This window comes from Rhinoraja longicauda, chromosome 14 (genome assembly GCF_053455715.1).
Source record: "Rhinoraja longicauda isolate Sanriku21f chromosome 14, sRhiLon1.1, whole genome shotgun sequence".
NCBI lineage: Eukaryota > Metazoa > Chordata > Chondrichthyes > Rajiformes > Arhynchobatidae > Rhinoraja > Rhinoraja longicauda.
This window is the reverse complement of record NC_135966.1, coordinates 48,767,409-48,787,082: the sequence shown is the minus strand read 5'-3', so window position 1 is coordinate 48,787,082 and position 19,674 is coordinate 48,767,409. Positions and strand designations below refer to the sequence as shown.

The window sequence follows — 19,674 nt, the reverse complement described above, 5'->3', positions numbered from 1 at the left end:
CAGCCTCTGTGCCTTGAAGAGGAACAGAGATGGGAGTAGAAATGTAGCATAAACTGGTTAGATGGGCCAAATGGTCTCCCTCATCTCTACTTACTTGACAATCCTCTTGAGGGCTGACCCATTTTTAACAGATTCCCAACAAAATGTTTACTTTCCAGTTAATATAAGCTGGCAAATGTTAAGGTCATGTTACATTATTTCCCTTTAAAATGGTCATTTAAGAAGCCTTTATTAGCAGTGGGCATGGGGAGCTTGCAAGGATGCCAACAGTTCTGTGTGGGTTTCAGGCAAGCTTGATATCTCGTCTCTAACAGTTTCAGCACAGTCCAAGCTTCCTTCTCGTGTCTGTTCTTCACCCCTCCCTGAGATGTCCATCTTTGCTGGGGTTAGGCTCCAGGGAGATCAGGGGATCGAAATTCAACTTAGTCAACTGGCAATAAGCATGTGTGAGAATATGAAACTTCAGTGGAACTGCGTGCGCAGAGGTGAGTCAAAACTGTGGCCATTATTCCCAACGTGAAATTAGTCCGGGTGATCAAGGACAATTTCTCCCCGAGGCCTTTTTCTTCATTAGCCTTTCTTCCTTCCTCGTCTAGACAACAAATAGTGGCAATGGTCCAGTCCCATCCTGTTTATATCCTGACACCCATACACCACCAGAGGTCAGTGAACAGTGATCAGAAGCTTTTCTCTGCTTAACCCTGGTTATTAAGTCTGGTTGTAGTATTTAAGAGCATACTCAGATCAGATGAGGATTTGCTTAGGCAATCTAATTTCCAATCCATGCTTATATTGAACATAAACAGTATAAAAATCTTTAAAAACATATGAAACATCCTTTATATTCTAAATAATTTTCAAAAGGGTCGTAGATGCACTGGATAAATTTAGTATCGACCTTCACTATAAAATGGTAAACTGATTTAAGTGATTGTTTTTCTAACAGCTTTTCCTTATGCTGTCCTAATTAGGCAAAATGTAACACTAGCCTTTAAGGAGGTTAATCATTTCATGAGAATCTATTAGTATAAAATGTGCTAATGCATCCCCTTGCCTTAACTAGACCTGGTCTGTTCAATGTTTTCTGCGCAGAATAACTGTGAACAGAGGCACAAGTCTGGTGTTGGTACTTGATTATACATCTAGTATGGTGTACAACACCCACCCAACCCAGCACTGCACTAACAAAGGCATGTTTGGGACATGCATTGGTGTCAGCTATTACTTAACCTTGGTGGACCTACAAAAGATTTCACATCAAAGTTAACTGTCTTTAACCACCTCACCTGTCCACAGCATAGTTATAATTATCAAATGTAGCATTCCATGGAATGGAGATAGAAGTGTTTATTTTAATGGCCTTTGTCCATTAAAGTGGATTTTCCGATTGTTCCAATCCTGCAGATAAACCTGGAATGTCAGCCACACTTCTACAACTGAACCTCCAGTGAATGTTCTTGAGTCAATAATTTTACTGCATTATCCTGCATTACTATAAGGAGAAAAATAGTTCAGTTAAGTACTTGGCATGCAATCCCTCTGGGACAAGCTGAAATTGTTAAATGTTCTACATTTTGCAAGTTCTCTCTTCATATTCCTACTTAAAGTCAAAATACAATAACAGTGGATTGTGGGCATGGATTCAATTTTAACTCTTCTCGGTTCAACTTTTTAAAATGCTCCATACTCTTGTTTTAAATTCACTTTCCCTTAGACTCCGATTGTTCAAATATAGTCATGCCATAGACATTCTACCCCTCAGTACTGTCCCCCAACTCATCACTCTTCATTAACTGGTGACACAGAGACTGCAGATAGAATCCAGCACAACAAAAGTCTGTTGGAAGGACTCACTTGGATAGACAGCATCAGTGAGAAAGGAGTGGTTAATGTTTCGGTCGATACCTTGCATCACCGTTCTCCAGTCCTGATCATAAGTTTATAAGTGATAGAGGCAGAATTAGGCCATTCAGCCCATCAAGTCTACTCCGCCATTCAAACATGACTGATCTATCTCTCCCTTCCTATCCCCATTCTCCTACCATCTCCCCATCACCCCTGACACCCGTACTAATCAAGAATCTATCTATCTCTGCCTTAAAAATATCAATTGATTCTGCCTCCACAGCCTTCTGTGGCAAAGAATTCCACAGATTCATCACAATGAGATTCCTCCTCATCTCCTTCCTAAAGGAACGTCCTTTCATTCTAAGGCTATGACCTGATGCAAGGTTTTGATCCAAAACATTGACCATATCTTCCGTCTCCCCACTCCACAGATGCTGCTCGACCCGCTCTGTGTCCTCCAGCAAAATTGCTCATCACTCTTCATTGACTGTCCCTGCCACAGTGCTGGGCACCTGGTGGACTTTGAGAGCCATCGCTGCAAAGTTATTCCCATCCTTGCTGAGGTGACATGTACCACCAACAACTCCAGCAGCTGTTGCTGGAAACAAATCCCGACTATTTAGTAACAAATCTTGTCCTGACTGTGGTTTTCTGGCTAATACTGAATAATTGGTACCTCGTATAGCGTGTCTGATCTGTGTGGGAAGGAACTGCAGGTGCTGGTTTAAACCAAAGGTAGACACAAAATGCTGGAGTAACTCAGCGGGACAGGCAGCATTTCTGGAAAGAAGGAATGGGTGACGTTTCGGCTCGAGACCCTTCTTCAGACCTGCCTGCTGAGCATATCCGATCTGTTTGGATACCATGCAAAACAAAGCTTTTCACTGTACCTCGGTACATGTGGCAATAATAAACCTAAACATAAACCTAATACCAAACACTGTAAATGGAAGCTCGACCAAAAACGAAATCCTTCAGCCCAAAACCCTTCAGCAACTGAGCCTTTGGTGATTGAGATATGGCTTTGAAGGAAATGAAAGAGAACCAACTTTGAAGGTGCTTTAGAATTGGAAATCTTTTTTCTTAAATTGAAATGTTCACCCCGAGCAAAACATTAAATGCTTTACCTTTTGTATTCCATTTCTAGAAACAACTGTGATTGTCCACAACCAATTGTCCACAGTGTTCTCAAGTCTCCAGCTCTATTTTTAGGGGCCTGCCTCCATTCGAGAGTCATTGAAGATTGCCTCAGCAGTCTACACCTGGCATGCACCAGAAACCAATGGGATCTATTCCAATAGACCTCGCTCTGATTTAATTGCCCGCCACTGATCTCTCTCTCCCCCACCACCCCCCTGACTCGGAGCTGATTGGGTATCTCCGGCTGAGGAGGAAAGGACTTGGAGGAATGGAGACTGTTGTCGGTGGGACCCAGTGGAACCTATCACCACGAGTAAGGGAGGCCACCCAAGGAACTTGTCACGGGATCTGTTGTGGCTTCTCACTTTGCAGATTCCAAGCCTTCCCAGAAACTTGAGAAACTATCGCTCTCTGAGACCGACTGCCTGCGCAGAATTGCTTTCTTTGGTACAGTTTTGTTCAGTGCTCATGTGGCAGCCCTTAAAATAGCTTTTGTATCATTTTACAATGGGGGCCAGGATGCATTGCGAAGCCACAAAGCACAGTTTGTACAGTTTCAATTAAACACAGAGATGTCAAGGTCTTTACTTCTCTTTTCTGATTCGCACTTCAACTTTTGACAGAATGTTTTTTCCTTGTCCGCCTACCTGTCTGGCAGCTGTTACACATCCTTCAGTTTACCAAGCATTATGAACAATTTCGACCTTCGCCATTGATCTTTCGCTGTGGTTCAGTCTGAGACACGCTGACTTTAGCTGTTTTGGCCAGGGAGTTACTTTCAACCGCAACTCACATGCACCGCCACGATTCTGCCCCTTGCCATCGACCACTGTGATGGGCCGGAAAGAAAGCAATTGCTTGCAAGTTTCTCGATGTCACAGCACGCCGCTGGAGGACACAAAGGTTCGCTCCCTTGAGCTCAAGCAAGGACAGACTTCAGGTGACACCGCCAGCCAAGTGCACTTCAAAGAGGAACACGCGGCCAACATGAGGGAGAAGGCTGAAGGAAAACCTGCACCAAAGGGCAAAGCACAACGTCCCAGGCCAGAGGGACTGGCCAGCTGCTCGCTGGCGATACCCAAGAGACAAGGCGTCTTCAAAAGCATCGCTATTCAGACCTCGCCAAGTCTGAGAAAGCACCTTCCAAGGTTCAAGGGTAAACTGAGGAACTCCAGCAAATCGGCCAAGGGCTCCATGTTAATGGAGTCGGCTAAAGGTGAAGCGGTCACTGCCACTGGCAAAGGCCTGGCCTTGGATGTGACCGATGCTGCCACACAGGTTGAACGGACTGAGCCCAGTTTAACCCAGGTGAAAGCAGCTGTGGGAGGATCTTCTGAGCCGAGCACCTGTAGCATGGTCAGGAGGAAGCCCTTATCAAAATCACCAGAGCCCAAACTACCAGAGACACAGTGCGAGGGGTCAGCTTCCTGCCACTGCCCAGGTATCTCCGCCGATGCACACAACTCTGGGAGACTAATGGTGTTGGACCATCCATCAGATCCTGGACATCCTCATTCCAACACTGGTGACTCCTTGGCTGGAAGTGCGCAGAATGGGAATGGGTCACACCCAAACTGTCCTGGTCTGCACAAAGTGGAATCAGTGTCCGCACAGCTGTGTCTTGCAGCCGTGCCTGGAGGGGAAGGCCAGTGCAAGGACGAGGTTTGGCCGGAGTGTGCAGACTGCCCTCCCGAGTGTGTCGGCAAGAGTGAACGAGCGGGCACGGACGTTCCAAAGCCCACATTGTGCACACTAAACCAGGACAGGGCAGGCATCTCAGGCACCGACCCTGCTTCTGACACTGCTACTAATCACACAGCCTCCTGTAACACGGAAATCAAAGCTCAAACAAGCAAAAGGATTAAGGAAATTAATCAAATCCATCTGACACAAGGGGACTTGTTTGATCTACAAGGCCGGATGCAGTTCATCGAGGACACCCTACAGTCAAACGAACACAAGATCAAAGTCCTTCTGAATGTAATTCAGGACATGGAGAAAACAAAAGCACTTAATGAAGGGTACGATGGCTTTTATTACATTTTCAGTTTTTTTGTAACATTTGTCTCCCCCCCCTCTCCCCCCCATTTATTTCCCAATTTTTAACATGTTGAGGTTTGGCGTTCAGTCACAGGGGGTATGGGGAGAAGGCAGGAATGGGGTACTGATTGAGACTGATCAGCCATGATCACATTGAATGGCGGTGCTGGCTCAAAGGGCCGAATGGCCTCCTCCTGCACCTATTGTCTATTGTCTATTGTCTAAACCGCTGTGTCCTCGTCTGCTGAGGTCCGATGGTTTACCAGGTGGATATGTGCAGCGAGATGACTGAATTGAGCGCAGAGAATTCCACAGATTTACAACTCTGACTGAAAAAGTTTTTCCTCATCTCCGTTCTAAATGGCCTACCCCTTATTCTTAAATTGTGTCCCCTGGTTCTAGACTCCCCCAACATTGGGAACATGTTTCCTGCCTCTAATGTGTCCAACCCCTTAATAATCTTATATGTTTTGATAAGATCCCCTCTCATCCTTCTAAATTCCAGTGTATACAAGCCTACTTCTACTTCTAAACATGTTAGGTAGCATCTGTGGAGAAAGTAGCAGTAAACATTTCAGGTTGCTCCCATGTTTTTCCATGACGTGGAAAGATGCCACGAAACACACGCCCATGGAACACGCGCCCACGGAACACACGCCCATGGAACACGCGCCCACGGAACACGCACCCATGGAACACGTGCCCATGGAACACACGCCCATGGAACACGCGCCCATGGAACACACGCCCACGAAACACACGCCCACGGAACACGCGCCCATGGAACACGCGCCCATGGAACACGCGCCCATGGAACACATGCCCACGGAACACAACGCAAGCCTCAGCAAAATGCCACACCCCACTTACTTCCCAATTTTCCAACTCTTCCCCACTCACATCAACTCCCCCTTTGTTCCCATACCAACAACGTGCACTCGAAGCAATTTACATTGGCTAATTAACCTATCAACCCCAAACCCTCATCCAGCACAAAAGCAGAGCATCAGGAGGAAGCCCACCCCATCCAGGTCCACCTAACCCTTCAATTTGTGTACATTGGGTATGCAAGCGAAGAACTTCACTGTGCCTAGTCACATGTGACAAGAGCGTATTCCATTCCATTCCATCATCTCAGGGAGAGCGTGCAAACATTGCAAGGATTCTGGGATTCCATTGCAGTCGTGTAAGCTGCGATACAGCTGCAAGCACCACTGCTGCACCACAGGCCCACCTAGCCCAAAACTGATGAGAGATCTTTGACCTGAAATGCTAGTGTTGCTTCTCTTACCACAAATGCCATCTGACTCATTGTTATTTCAGATTTACACTTTAACTTTTTAAAAAAGTTTTCATTTGCCTGGTTTTAAATTAGCCATGTCAGGTTGAGATCCAGCGTGCAGAGGATAGAGCATTGAAACTGGTCATTGAGGTACTCCCCTACCTTACTTCCTTGATGATTTATTCCTTGAGTACCTATTCCAATGTGTCCTTAAATGTGAACTCCATGAATACCCTCTGTAGCAGTGGGTTGAAAATCCTCACCACTCCTGGAACTACCTCCTCTGAACTCCTTATATACTCCTCCTATAATATTATACTCTTTTATAATTATGGCCCTTAATCCAATTCCCCATCAAATGTGCTTCTTATGCTTAAAAGCGTAATTTTAAAAAGTACTTTTACTAGTGTTCCCAAGCCTTCCAATGTCTCGAGAAAGAACCCCTAGCCTGGTTAGTCTTATGACCACCTCAGGTATTTTCTTTGTAAGACTTTTCTACACCCTTCCTGTTGCCTTCTTTGTGACAAGAAGAACACTTTAGTTTAGATTAGTTTAGTTTAGTTTAGTTTAGTTTAGTTTAGTTTAACCATATAACCATATAACAATTACAGCACGGAAACAGGCCAGTTTGGCCCTTCTAGTCCACGCCGAACACTTTCTCCGACCTAGCCCCATCTACCTGCTCTCAGACCATAACCCTCCAATCCCCTCCCATCCATATACCTATCTAATTTACTCTTAAATAATAAAATCGAGCCTGCCTCCACCACTTCCACCGGAAGCTCATTCCATACAGCCACCACCCTCTGAGTAAAAAAGTTACCCCTCATGTTACCCCTAAACTTTTGTCCCTTAATTCTGAAGTTATGTCCCCTTGTTTGAATCTTCCCCACTCTCAAAGGGAAAAGCTTACCCACGTCAACTCTGTCCGTCCCTCTTAAAATCCCCCCTTAACCTTCTACGCTCCAAAGAATAAAGACCCAACCTGTTCAATCTCTCTCTGTAGCTTAAGTGCTGAAACCCAGGCAACATTCTAGTAAATCTCCTCTGTACTCTCTCTATTTTGTTGACATCCTTCCTATAATTTGGCGACCAGAACTGCACACCATATTCCAGATTCGGCCTCACCAATGCCTTGTACAATTTTAACATTACGTCCCAACTTCTATATTCGATGCTCTGATTTATAAAGGCAAGCATACCAAACGCCTTCTTCACCACCCTATCCACATGAGATTCCACCTTCAGGGAACAATGCACAGTTATTCCCAGATCCCTCTGTTCCACTGCATTCCTCAATTCCCTACCATTTACCCTGTACGTCCTATTTTGATTTGTCCTACCAAAATGCAGCACCTCACACTTATCAGCATTAAACTCCATCTGCCATCTTTCAGCCCACCCTTCCAAAAGGCCCAAATCTCTCTGTAGACTTTGAAAATCTACTTCATTATTAACTACACCACCTATCTTAGTATCATCTGCATACTTACTAATCCAATTTGCCACACCATCATCCAGATCATTGATGTAAATGACAAACAACAGCGGACCCAACACAGATCCTTGGGGTACTCCACTAGACACTGGCCTCCAACCTGACATACAGTTGTCAACCATTACCCTCTGGTATCTCCCATTCAGCCATTGTTGAATCCATCTTGCAACTTCACTATTAATACCCAACGATTTAACCTTCTTAATCAACCTTCCATGTGGAACTTTGTCAAATGCCTTACTGAAGTCCATATAGACAACATCCACAGTCTTGCCCTCATCAATTTCCCTGGTAACCTCTTCAAAAAATTCAAGAAGATTAGTCAAACATGACCTTCCAGGCACAAATCCATGTTGACTGTTCCTAATCAGGCCTTGTTTATCCATATGTTTATATATATTGTCCCTAAGTATCTTTTCCATTAAATTTCCCACCACAGACGTCAAACTAACAGGTCTATAATTGCTAGGTTTACTTTTAGAACCTTTTTTAAACAAGGGCACAACATGCGCAATGCGCCAATCTTCCGGCACCATCCCCGTTTCTAATGACGTTTGAAATATTTCCGTCATAGCCCCTGCTATTTCTGCACTAACTTCCCTCAATGTCCTAGGGAATATCCTGTCAGGACCTGGAGACTTATCCACTTTTATATTTTTTTAAAGTGTCCGTACCTCCTCTTCTTTGATCCTCATGGTTTCCATCACTACTCTACTTGTTTCGCTTACCTCGCATAACTCAATATCCTTCTCCTTGGTGAATGCCGAAGAAAAGAAATTGTTTAATATCTCCCCCATTTCTTCCGGCTCAGCACATAGCTGTCCACTCTGACTCTCCAATGGACCAATTTTGTCCCTCGCTATCCTTTTGCTATTGACATATCTGTAGAAACCCTTGGGGTTTACTTTTACATTACTTGCCAAAGCAACCTCATATCTTTTTTTTGCTTTTCTAATTTCCTTCTTAAGATTCCTTTTACATTCTTTATATTCCTCAAGAACCTTATTTACTCCCTGCCGCTAGTTTAGTTTAGTTTAGTTTAGTTTAGTTTAGTTTAGTTTAGTTTAGTTTAGTTTAGTTTAGAGATGAAGCCTGGAAACAGGCCCTTCGGCCCACTGAGTCCATGCAGACCATGAATCACTCTGTTACACTAGTTCAATGTGATCTCACTTTCTCATCCACTCCTTACACACCAGGGGCAATTTATAGAGGCCAATCAACCTACAAACACGCACGTTTCTGGGGATGTGGGAGGAAACCAGAGCACCCGGAGGAAATCCATGCAGTCATAGCGAGAACGTGCAAACTCCACTCAGATAGCACTTAAGGTCAGGACCGAATCCCGGTCTCTGACGCTGTGAGGTAGCAGCTTATCCGATGCACCATTGTGTTGCCTATCCATGCACACAGACATGAATTGCCAAAATTATTAACCAGGAATGGGTATGGAATGTTTAAAGTCCATGTATAAGCCATTCACAGTGAACAACATTGGATTGCATAATTCATGCATGAACCAACATATCATCTGCATCATGAGTGTTTGCCGTGTGTCTTGATGTGTGTGACCCTCTCCATCCATTTCTGTTCACCCACTGGGCAATCCCAAGAGATCTTGGAACACTTGGAAATGTCAGATTTGCAGTTGGGGAGATACATAACAGTTATCCTAATTTGAGGAAGGACGTCCTTGCTATTGAGGCAGTACAGCGTAGGTTCACGAGGTTAATCCCTGGGATGGAGGGACTGTCGTATGAGGAAAGATTGGAAAAACTAGGATGGTTGAGAGGGGATCTTATAGAGATGTATAAAATTATAAAGGGACTAGACAAGCTAGATGCAGGAAAAATGTTCCCAATGTTGGGGGAGTCCAGAACCAGGGGACACAGTATAAGAATAAAGGGAGGGCCATTTAAAACTGAGGTGAGAAGAAACTTTTTCACCCAGAGAGTTGTGAATCTGTGGAATTCTCTGCCACAGAAGGAAGTGGAGGCCAATTAACTGGATGAATTTAAAAGAGTTCGATAGAGCTCTAGGGGCTAGTGGAATCAAGGGATATGGGGAGAAGGCAGGCACAGGTTACTGATTGTAGATGATCAGCCATGATCACAATGAATGGTGGTGCTGGCTCGAAGGGCCAAATGGCCTCCTCCTGCACCTACGTTTCTATGTTTCTACTGCAAGAAGCCGGAATGTGTCATCAAACGAGAAAGTTTAAGTAGAATAACCGTTCTTGTTTGCTCTCACATTTGCAATAGTAACAGATGACTGCAATGTACTATTAAACCTTCTATAAGTAGACCCCATCTGTTGATAAAGAACGTTATATAACGTTGATAGAAATGGGTTACATCGTGGCTTATGAGCTAAAGCAGGCAATAGCAAGTTTCTGCAACCCGTGTTACATCCCTAAGTTATCATCAAATTAAAAAATTAGGAGCCTTAAGATGGTCTGCCAACACGAGTTTTACAATACCACACAAAATCAGCATCCACGTACCATCACTGTTGAACAGCACTTGATAAAATCCCATCATTTGCATAAAGACAATGCCAGAAATAACAGGTATAACAGAGCTTTATTTGTCGTTCGGTACCGAAGTACCGAAGGAAACTACATAGCAGTCATAGAAAAAAAAAAGAACACAAGACACATAACCCCAACACAAACGTCCATCACAGTGACTCCAAACACCCCCTCACTGTGATGGAGGCAACAAAACTTCCACTCTCTTCCCCACGCCCACGGACAGACAGCTCGTCCCCGACCGACCCGCACAGTCCCCGCACCGGGCACTGAAACGTCTCGCGGCCGAACCGGGCGATGAAAGGCCCGCGACCAAGCCTTGCGCAGCTAAGTCCCGCAGCCGAGCCGCACCAGCGGTGAAAAGTCCCGCAGCCAAGCCGCACCAGGCGGTGTTAAGTCCCGCAGCCGAGTTGCACCGGGCGGTGTTAAGCCCCGCAGCCGAGCTGCACCGGGCGGTGTTAAGTCCCGCAGCCGAGCCGCACCGGGCGGTGTTAAGTCCCACAGCCGAGCCGCACCGGGCGGTGTTAAGTCCCGCAGCCGAGTTGCACTGGGCGGTGTTAAGTCCCGCAGCCGAGCCGCACCGGGCGGTGTTAAGTCCCGCAGCCGAGTTGCACCGGGCGGTGTTAAGCCCCGCAGCCGAGCTGCACCGGGCGGTGTTAAGCCCCGCAGCCGAGCTGCACCGGGCGGTGTTAAGTCCCGCAGCCGAGTTGCACCGGGCTGTGTTAAGCCCCGCAGCCGAGCTGCACCGGGCGGTGTTAAGTCCCGCAGCCGAGTTGCACCGGGCGGTGTTAAGCCCCGCAGCCGAGCTGCACCGGGCGGTGTTAAGCCCCGCAGCCGAGCTGCACCGGGCGGTGTTAAGCCCCGCAGCCGAGCTGCACCGGGCGATGTAAGTCCAGCGGCCAAGCTGCACCGGGATGTAAAGTCCAGCGGCCGAGCCGCACCGGGGGATGTTAGGCCCCGCAGCCGAGCCGCACCCCGCGCCGTGAGGAAGAGAAAAGTTCCCCACACCCACCCACCCCCCACACACCACCACCCCCTCCCACACATACACAACCAAAAAAATATATATAAAAATCATCCCAACACCGACACTCAACAAAAAAAAGACGGACAGACTGCTAGTCAGCCGCTGCCGTTAGGGTATTATAGGGTATATAGTGTGATAATTGCAGTGTAATTATAAAAATCTGATTTTCTTCGCCTATACACCAATTAGTTTTCCCATCTGGGCTATGCTTGTTTTATTGATTCTACTTTTCTTATTTAAACTTGTTTCAGAGAAGTGTCCAGCACTGGTCAGGCACAAGTTATAGGCTGTTTCTAATTAACAGCGAGCCTTCTTAAACCTTTACAACCATCAGGTGGTCAGGTCTGCTCCCACCTTCCAGTGACGTGCCCGTTGTAGATTAATTGGCCAGTGTATGTGATCCTAAATGCAGGAGAGTTGGGGGATGTTGGAATTAATGAGCATGCGAGGGAGTGGGTTACAGAGAAATAAGTGGAGAAATGGGGTCGAAGAGATCGTTCTGAGACTCATAGACTTGACGGACTAAAGGTGACAAATAACTTACTCACATGGACCAAACAAATTGAGCAATGGCATCACCAAGGACCCAAAGGCTATGATGTTGGTGGCAGGACTAGAGGTCACAGCCTCAGAATTAAAGGACGTTCCTTTAGGAAGGAGATGAAGAGGATTTTTTTTGGTCAGACGGTGGTAAATCTGTGGAATTCTTTGCCACGGAAGGCTGTGGAGGCCAAGTCAATGGATATTTTCAAGGCAGCGATAGATAAATTCTTGATTAGCACATGTGTCTGGGGTTATGGGGAGAAGGCAGGAGAATGGGGTTAGGAGGGCGAGATAGATCAGCCATGATTGAATGGCGGAGTAGACTTGATGGGCTGAATGGCCTAATTCTGTTCGTATCACTTATGACCTTAGGATCTTCTTAAGATGTATGGAATTCACAATGACTTTATCATATGGATTAAAAACTGGCTTATTCATAGAAGACAGAGGGTTGTGGTGGAAAATAGATATTCTGGCAGGACATCTGTGACCAGTGGAGTTCCTTAGGATCTGTGCTGGGACTCTTGCTGTTTGTAATCTATATATATATATATATATATATATATATATAAACGATTAAAACATAATGTAGATGGGTTGGTGAATAAGTGACAAGACCAACATTGGAGGAGTTGCAGACAGTGAGGAATGCTGTCCGAAGATACAGCCTGGTATAGATCAGCTGCAAAAATGGATGGAGAAATGGCAGATAGAGTTTAACCCAAGCAAGTGTTAGACATTGTACTTTGAGAGGTTGAATGTAAGGAGAGAGTATAAAGTTAATGGTATGACCATTAACCACTATTGATGTGCAGACAATAGACAATAGGTGCAGGAGTAGGCCATTCAGCCCTTCGAGCCAGCACCGCCATTCAATGCGATCATGGCTGATCACTCTCAATCAGTACCCCGTTCCTGCCTTCTCCCCATACCCCCTCACTCCGCTATCCTTAAGAGCTCTATCCAGCTCTCTCTTGAAAGCATCCAACGAACTGGCCTCCACTGCCTTCTGAGGCAGAGAATTCCACACCTTCACCACAGATTTACAACTCTCTGACTGAAAAAGTTCTTCCTCATCTCCGTTCTAAATGGCCTACCCCTTATTCTTAAACTGTGGCCCCTTGTTCTGGACTCCCCCAACATTGGGAACATGTTTCCTGCCTCTAATGTGTCCAATCCCCTAATTATCTTATATGTTTCAATAAGATCCCCCCTCATCCTTCTATATTCCAGTGTATACAAGCCTATATTCCAGTGTATACAAGAGGGATCTTGGAGCCCAAGTTCATAGCCCACTGAAGGTGGCAGCACAAGTAGATAGGATAGGAAAGTAGGGTTATGGTCGGCTTGCCTTCATTGCTAGGGGCATTGAATGTAAGAGTCAGGAAGTCATGGAGCAGCTCTCTAGGGCTTTGGTTAGGCTGTATTTAGAGTATTACACGCCGTTCTGGTCGCCCCATTACCGGCTTCTCCCTGCAGACTGGATCTATGGATTTTGGGGATTTGTGGACCTGATGCCTTTTCCCTCATGCTTGTGTTCAAATTGTTGTTATAAATTGAAAGCACCAGAGAGAACCAGGCATGCAGCCACCCGCATCCCAAACTAAAGGTGAAGTTCAGCCATTAACACCCTAGCCCATATCTCCGCATCTACTCAGCACCAGTCTCCATGTGCAGCCACAACGTCAACATCAACTTGTGTTAAATATATCATCACTAATTAAGTGTCCCAAAGGATTTGCAAGTATGTAATCAGACTAAATTTAACGATGACCCATATCATAAATTATTAGCACCAAAAATACTTTGACAAGGAGTTCAGTTTGTTGGCATCTTTTGGGAAGGAGAGGCAGAGAGGTTTCTGGAGGGGACCGTGTGCAGGCCCAGCAATGGTGAATAGAAACATGGAAAAGACAAGAGACCAAACTTGGACGTTTATAAAGGCTGTGAGGTTGGAGATACCTTCTGAGGTAGGGAGGGGCAAGCCAATGGAAGTTCTGAAAACGGAAAAAAACAGTTTCCGTCCCAGTAATTGATCCACCTAATTTTCATAACATGTGCTCTCATTTTATTGTAGGTTCTTGGGCCACGCAATGACCTTTGGTGGTGAATCTGTGGAATTCTTTGCCAGAGAAAGCTATGGAGGCCAAGTCAGTGGATATTTTTAAGGCAGAGAGAGATAGATAGATTCTTGATAAGTATGGGTGTCAGAGGTTTTGGGGAGAAGGCAGGAAAATGGGTTTAAGAGGGAGAGATCGATCAGCTATGATTAATTGGCGGAGTAGACTTGATGGGCCAAAAGGCCTAATTCTACTCATAACCTTTGGACTTAACTCTATACTCTAATCCGCTAAAGCTGCCGTATAACCTTCAAGTGAATAGAGATGGAGGGCAAGACGTTTTGTTTATTTTCTGCTCTTTATTTAAAAACATCTAAAACAATGCACACAGTATCTCACACATTCCTTTAGTGTAAGAAAATAACTGCAGATGCTGGTACAAATCGAAGATATTTATTCACAAAATGCTGGAGTAACTCAGCAGGTCAGGCAGCATCTCGGGAGAGAAGGAATGGGTGACGTTTTGGGTCGAGACCCTTCTTCAGCCTTCACACATTCCTTTACTCCGCTGCTCCCAAGAAGTCCGCGTCAATTAGTCAAGCTGGATCTGCACTCTGTAATCCTGCGCTCTCAATCCTCCCATTCTGCTCACACATTAGCTCCTGACATCAGTTTGAAGATGGGTCTCGACCCGAAACGTCACCCATTCCTTCTCTCCAGAGATGCTGCCTGTCCCGCTGAGCTACTCCAGCATTTTGTGTCTAGCTCCTGACCTTGACCATTTGTGATCCTCTGAGTGGCTGATCATCAAATTTGCATCAGAACATGGAAGTGGTGTCTCTATCACCCGCCCGGCATTAGAAGCCTGGCCTGATCTTCGCCCCCATTGATTTGAAATTGGGCAGAGATTCTTACATTTGCTGCTGTCAACAGCAGTCATTTAAAACAATTTGGTTAGTGCCTCCTTTGGCTCCTCCCTTGCCTTCCTCATTCTTCTGAGTTGAAAACCATCCAGTAGTATATGTATACATTTTTAGTGTTGCATCCTTCTAGATAATGGCTTCCAGTAAAAGCTCTTCACATCCCACTCAAGAGTCTCCTATAGTCCTACTTCCACCTGCCTTTGTCAAAAACATTTAAAAGTGCATTTCAATCAAGCTCCTTGTTCTGATATGAAATGTGGCACCATTAATGCCTTAGTGAGCCCTTTGCCTTCCAAGATTTTTTTTTCATGCCCTAATGGCTGTGTAAAAGCTTTTGCTATTTTTTTTATTTTGGAGGTTGTTAAATCTTTTTAATGCACCTTCTTAACCGTCTGAAGAAGGGTCTCGACCAGAAACGTCACCCATTCCTCCTCTCCCGAGATGCTGCCTGACCTGCTGAGTTACTCCAGCATTTTGTGAATAAATCAATTCTTAACAATCCTTATCTTTGTTTTCGTCCTAACACAATTCTGATTTTTGTCTGTGTTTTCAGCACCGCCATTCAATGTGATCATGGCTGATCATTCACAATCAGTACCCTGTTCCTGCCTTCTCGCCATACCCCCTGACTCTGCTATCCTTAAGAGCTCTATCTAGCTCTCTCTTGAAAGCACCCAGAGAATTGGCCTCCACTGCCTTCTGAGGCAGAGAATTCCACAGATTTACAACTCTGAGTGAAAAAGTTTTTCCTCATCTCCGTATTAAATGGCCTAACCCTTATTCTTAAACTGTAGTCCCTGGTTCTGGATTCCCCCAACATTGGGAACATGTTTCCTGCCTCTAACGCGTCCAATCCCTCAATAATCTTATATGTTTCGATAAGATCCCCTCTCATCCTTCTAAATTCCAGTGTATTCAAGCCTAGTCGCTCCAGTCTTTCAACAAACGACAGTCCTGCCATTCTGGGAATTAACCTAGTGAACAGACGCTGCACTCCCTCCCTCAGTTCCACATGGGCATCGCAGAGGTGAACAGCAGTGCAGATCAACAGTGACAAATCATGGGCAGGAGTGACTGAAGGCTAATTGTGTGCTTCAAGGAAAATAAATGTTTTCCTCACTCATTATCACTTTATAATCTAAAATTGTGCAATGACGATTATTTTGGAGTTACCAATTGAGATAAACGCTTGCATCGAATATTTCCACTCATTTATATCTTAGTTAATCCCTCTCTGTCCGTAAAATGTTTACTTGGAATAACTTCTTAAATTCATGTTGGCACATTTAATTCCAATTCAATCTAATGGATAATGCATATTGCTGCCAACACGGTCACCATGGTAACATTCACCAAGTTTGCAACCAGAAAGCTGGGGAGGTCCTCAGGCTGTTGTCAGTTGAGATGCCTCTGATAAAATTAGGAGCCCATTCACATGTTACCAGTGAACTGGCCAGGAGGAAGTGTAAGAAAATAACTGCAGATGCTGGTACAAATCAAAGGTATTTATTCACAAAATGCTGGAGTAACTCAGCAGGTCAGGCAGCATCTCAGGAGAATGGGCGACGTTTCGGGTCGAGACCCTTCTTCAGACTGATGTCAGGGGGGCGGGACAAAGGAAGGATATAGGTGGAGACAGGAAGATAGAGGGAGATCTGGGAAGGGGGAGGGGAAGAGAGGGACAGAGGAACTATCTAAGTTAGAGAAGTCAATGTTCATACCACTGGGCTGCAAGCTGCTCAGGCGAAATATGAGGTGTTGTTCCTCCAATTTCCGGTGGGACTCACTATGGCACTGGAGGAGGCCCATGACTGAAAGGTCAGACTGGGAATGGGAGGGAGAGTTGAAGTGCTCAGCCACCGGGAGATCAGATTGGTTAACGCGGACTGAGCGCAGGTGTTGAGCGAAGCGATTGCCGAGCCTGCGTTTGGTTTTGCCGATGTAAATAAGTTGACATCTGGAGCAGCGGATGCAATAGATGAGGTTGGAGGAGGTGCAGGTGAACCTCTGTCTCACCTGGAAAGACTGTTTGGGTCCTTGGATGGAGTTGAGGGGGGAGGTAAAGGGACAGGTGTTGCATCTATGAGGTTGGAGGAGGTGCAGGTGAACCTCTGTCTCGGTAAATTCCTCACTATTTATTTGTGAATTGATCAGCTGCCTTCCTCAAGAAACCATCCAGAGCCGCAGAGACTCCACCTCCGCCTGCTTCCTCTGCAGAAATATGGCTTCCTTTGGTTTGGTCTAGCCTCCTTTTCACACAGAGCACGGTTATTCAGACCGTTGAGTCTCTGCTGATTTTCAGAGCATTCCCATTCCCCAACTAATTTCCACTGTAACCTATTCTCACAACACTCCCATCATCCCTCCTCCTTCCTCGTACTTTCCTACTACATTTGGGCAATTAACGGTGTAAAATTAACTTTCCATTTCATAAATCTTTTTAATGTTTGGGGATATTGAGGAAACCCAGGCACATTCATTGAGTTTAGAGATACAACGTGGAATTTGGCCCTTCGGCCCACTGAGTCCATGCCAACCACACACACTCAAAAGCCATACATTCGAGTTCTATGTTTCTGATCCATTCCATACACATCAGGGCCAATTTACAGGCGCCAATTAACCTGAAACCCAACGCGTCTTTGGGATGTGGGAGGAAACTGGAGACTGAGGTGATTACAAGCCCAATATGCAAGGTCAAGATCAAACCTAGATCAGTGGACGTGTCAAACACCTGCTCCACTAGCTACACCACTCTGCACCCACAGTGGAAACCTTCAGTTTTCCAACGCACACCTCTTTACCCTATATTTCAAGCTACTTCTGACAGGAAAATGTAATGCCAGTGTGCCGGGCCTCTCCGCAGAGTAATGATAGCATCAACATATTAGAAGTTGTAGATTTAAGATTGGACTCGTGCAGGTATCGTCCAGAGACCGTGACCAATCATGAACTGAGGTCGGAAGTGATACTTTAGGAAAGAGCTGAAGATGCTGGAATTGTGAAATAAAAACAGAAAGTGCAAGTCGGGGAGCATCAGTGGAGAGGAAAACAGAGTTAGCATTTCAGGTCTGAAGCCCATGGACACAACTGGGGAAAGAGAGAGAACACATTATTTGTAAATTGGAGATAGAGAATGGGGACTAAATTAAAAATAATTTGTCCTCCCTCCTTCTCCCTTCAGGTCTCAGACCTTAAATGTTCACTGTTTCTTTTGCCACCGATGTTATCTGAGCTGCCGACTGTGCCCAGCATTTTCTGGTTTTGTTTTAGTAGAGGGCTTACTGCCAGCATTGCGAAGGAAGAATTGAGCCCTTTCATATATTTTTAATGGTTTCACCGTTTGCATGGTTGTACTTTCCTGAGACAGTTTCATATTACAGACCTTATGCACCAGAGTACAAATAAGAAAACTTCACGATAATCATTTAAAAATTCAAACTTGTTCTGTGAATCAAGTATGCATTAGGTGAGTCCAGCACTGCACCGTTCCCAGTGCTGACGTTCTCTTTGAAGTTAATATTGATCCAGAAATATAGATTCACCCGCAAAACTCACTAGAGCACAAAGCACTACCCAGTCATCACCAGATCCTGCATAAAGCACAATGTTACCACTCAACAACAAAGAGTGGCTTAAGCAGGAAGAGATAACTTGGACTTCTAGAGCAGCACCGAAGATTGACGCAAAATGCTGGAGTAACTCAGTGGGACAGGCAGCGTCTCTGAAGAGAAGGAATGGGTGACGTTTTGGGGCGAGACCCTTCTTCAGACTGAGAGGCAGGGCAGAGGGAGACACAGAGAGCAACACGAGGGCTTTCCAAAGTGCTGGACTACCTATTAAGTATTCCTGACGCAAGATGCCACAAATTCCACAGGCAGTAAATCACTTATTTTGGTGGTCACTTGAATGCCAAATATTGACCAGGTCTCTGGGGAAGAATTCACGTGGTCTTTTTCGAAGGAGATGTGGGATTATCAAGTGAAATTTGGATGAGCTTTTAGATCCTGGCTTCCGCTTCACCATAGCCTTGCTCTTGACCTCATTGTAGGAATATACCTAATTTAATGGGAATGCTTGTGAATTGTAGAGGGAGCAGGAAGAGGAGAAGTCAAAGGAACAGAGGGAAGTCCAATTTATGAATTGTTCACCGCTGGGCCTAGGCAGATGATGAAAATCAGAAATAAATTCAGGAAATACTGCGAATAATTAAAAAGTCAAGCAGGATCATTAGAAAGAGAAACATTTCAGGTGGATGATTTCCCTTGAGAAGGAGGTGGTGGTGTTGCTAATTTTTCAAGATGGAATTCCAAGGTGATTGGTATTATTGCCCATTTCTAACTGCCCTTGAGTAGATTACTTCCCCGAACTGCAACTTGACCAGAGCCCTTGGGCGGAAAGTTCCAGGATTTAAATCCTCCATAACAAAGGAATACCTTAATATTTTCAAATTAGGGAATGGAGGTAACTTTGTGCCCGCTGCCCTTGTTCTCCTTGTGGCTAGGACCAATAGGTTTGGCCATCAGAGCAGTTCTGGGTAAATAACTGCAATGTATTTTGTAGAATGCAAACGTCTGACAGTATCAATAATAAAAATGAGTTGCTACCTGACAAGGTCAAAACTAGATGTGATGACTCACAGATGCTCACCATTAGTTCTAATGGGGGATTCAGGAGAAAGTTCCTTATTAGGGAAGAGGTTGTAACTAATGTGCAAAGCAGCATAGTTAAGGTAAAATTACAGTGACATTACAGTGATGCTGTAAATCTGAAACCCAAACCGGAA

The 19,674-nt window shown here is 45.2% G+C and overlaps 2 protein-coding genes across 5 annotated transcripts in view; one reads left to right on the top strand and one right to left on the bottom strand.

The window, feature by feature from the left end:
• Window positions 1–19,674, bottom strand: part of LOC144600250 (dedicator of cytokinesis protein 2-like) — a 706,150-nt gene that overhangs the window by 307,398 nt on the left and 379,078 nt on the right. The window lies entirely within an intron of this gene.
• Window positions 1–19,674, top strand: part of LOC144600251 (protein INSYN2B-like) — a 99,634-nt gene that overhangs the window by 1,553 nt on the left and 78,407 nt on the right. For all 4 annotated transcript variants that reach the window (XM_078411813.1, XM_078411811.1, XM_078411814.1 and 1 more), the window contains exon 2: window positions 2,996–5,009. In XM_078411813.1, coding sequence (XP_078267939.1) covers window positions 3,823–5,009 — 1,187 coding nt within the window. In that variant the 5' untranslated portion in view covers window positions 2,996–3,822. The remainder of the gene's footprint in view (window positions 1–2,995; window positions 5,010–19,674) is intronic.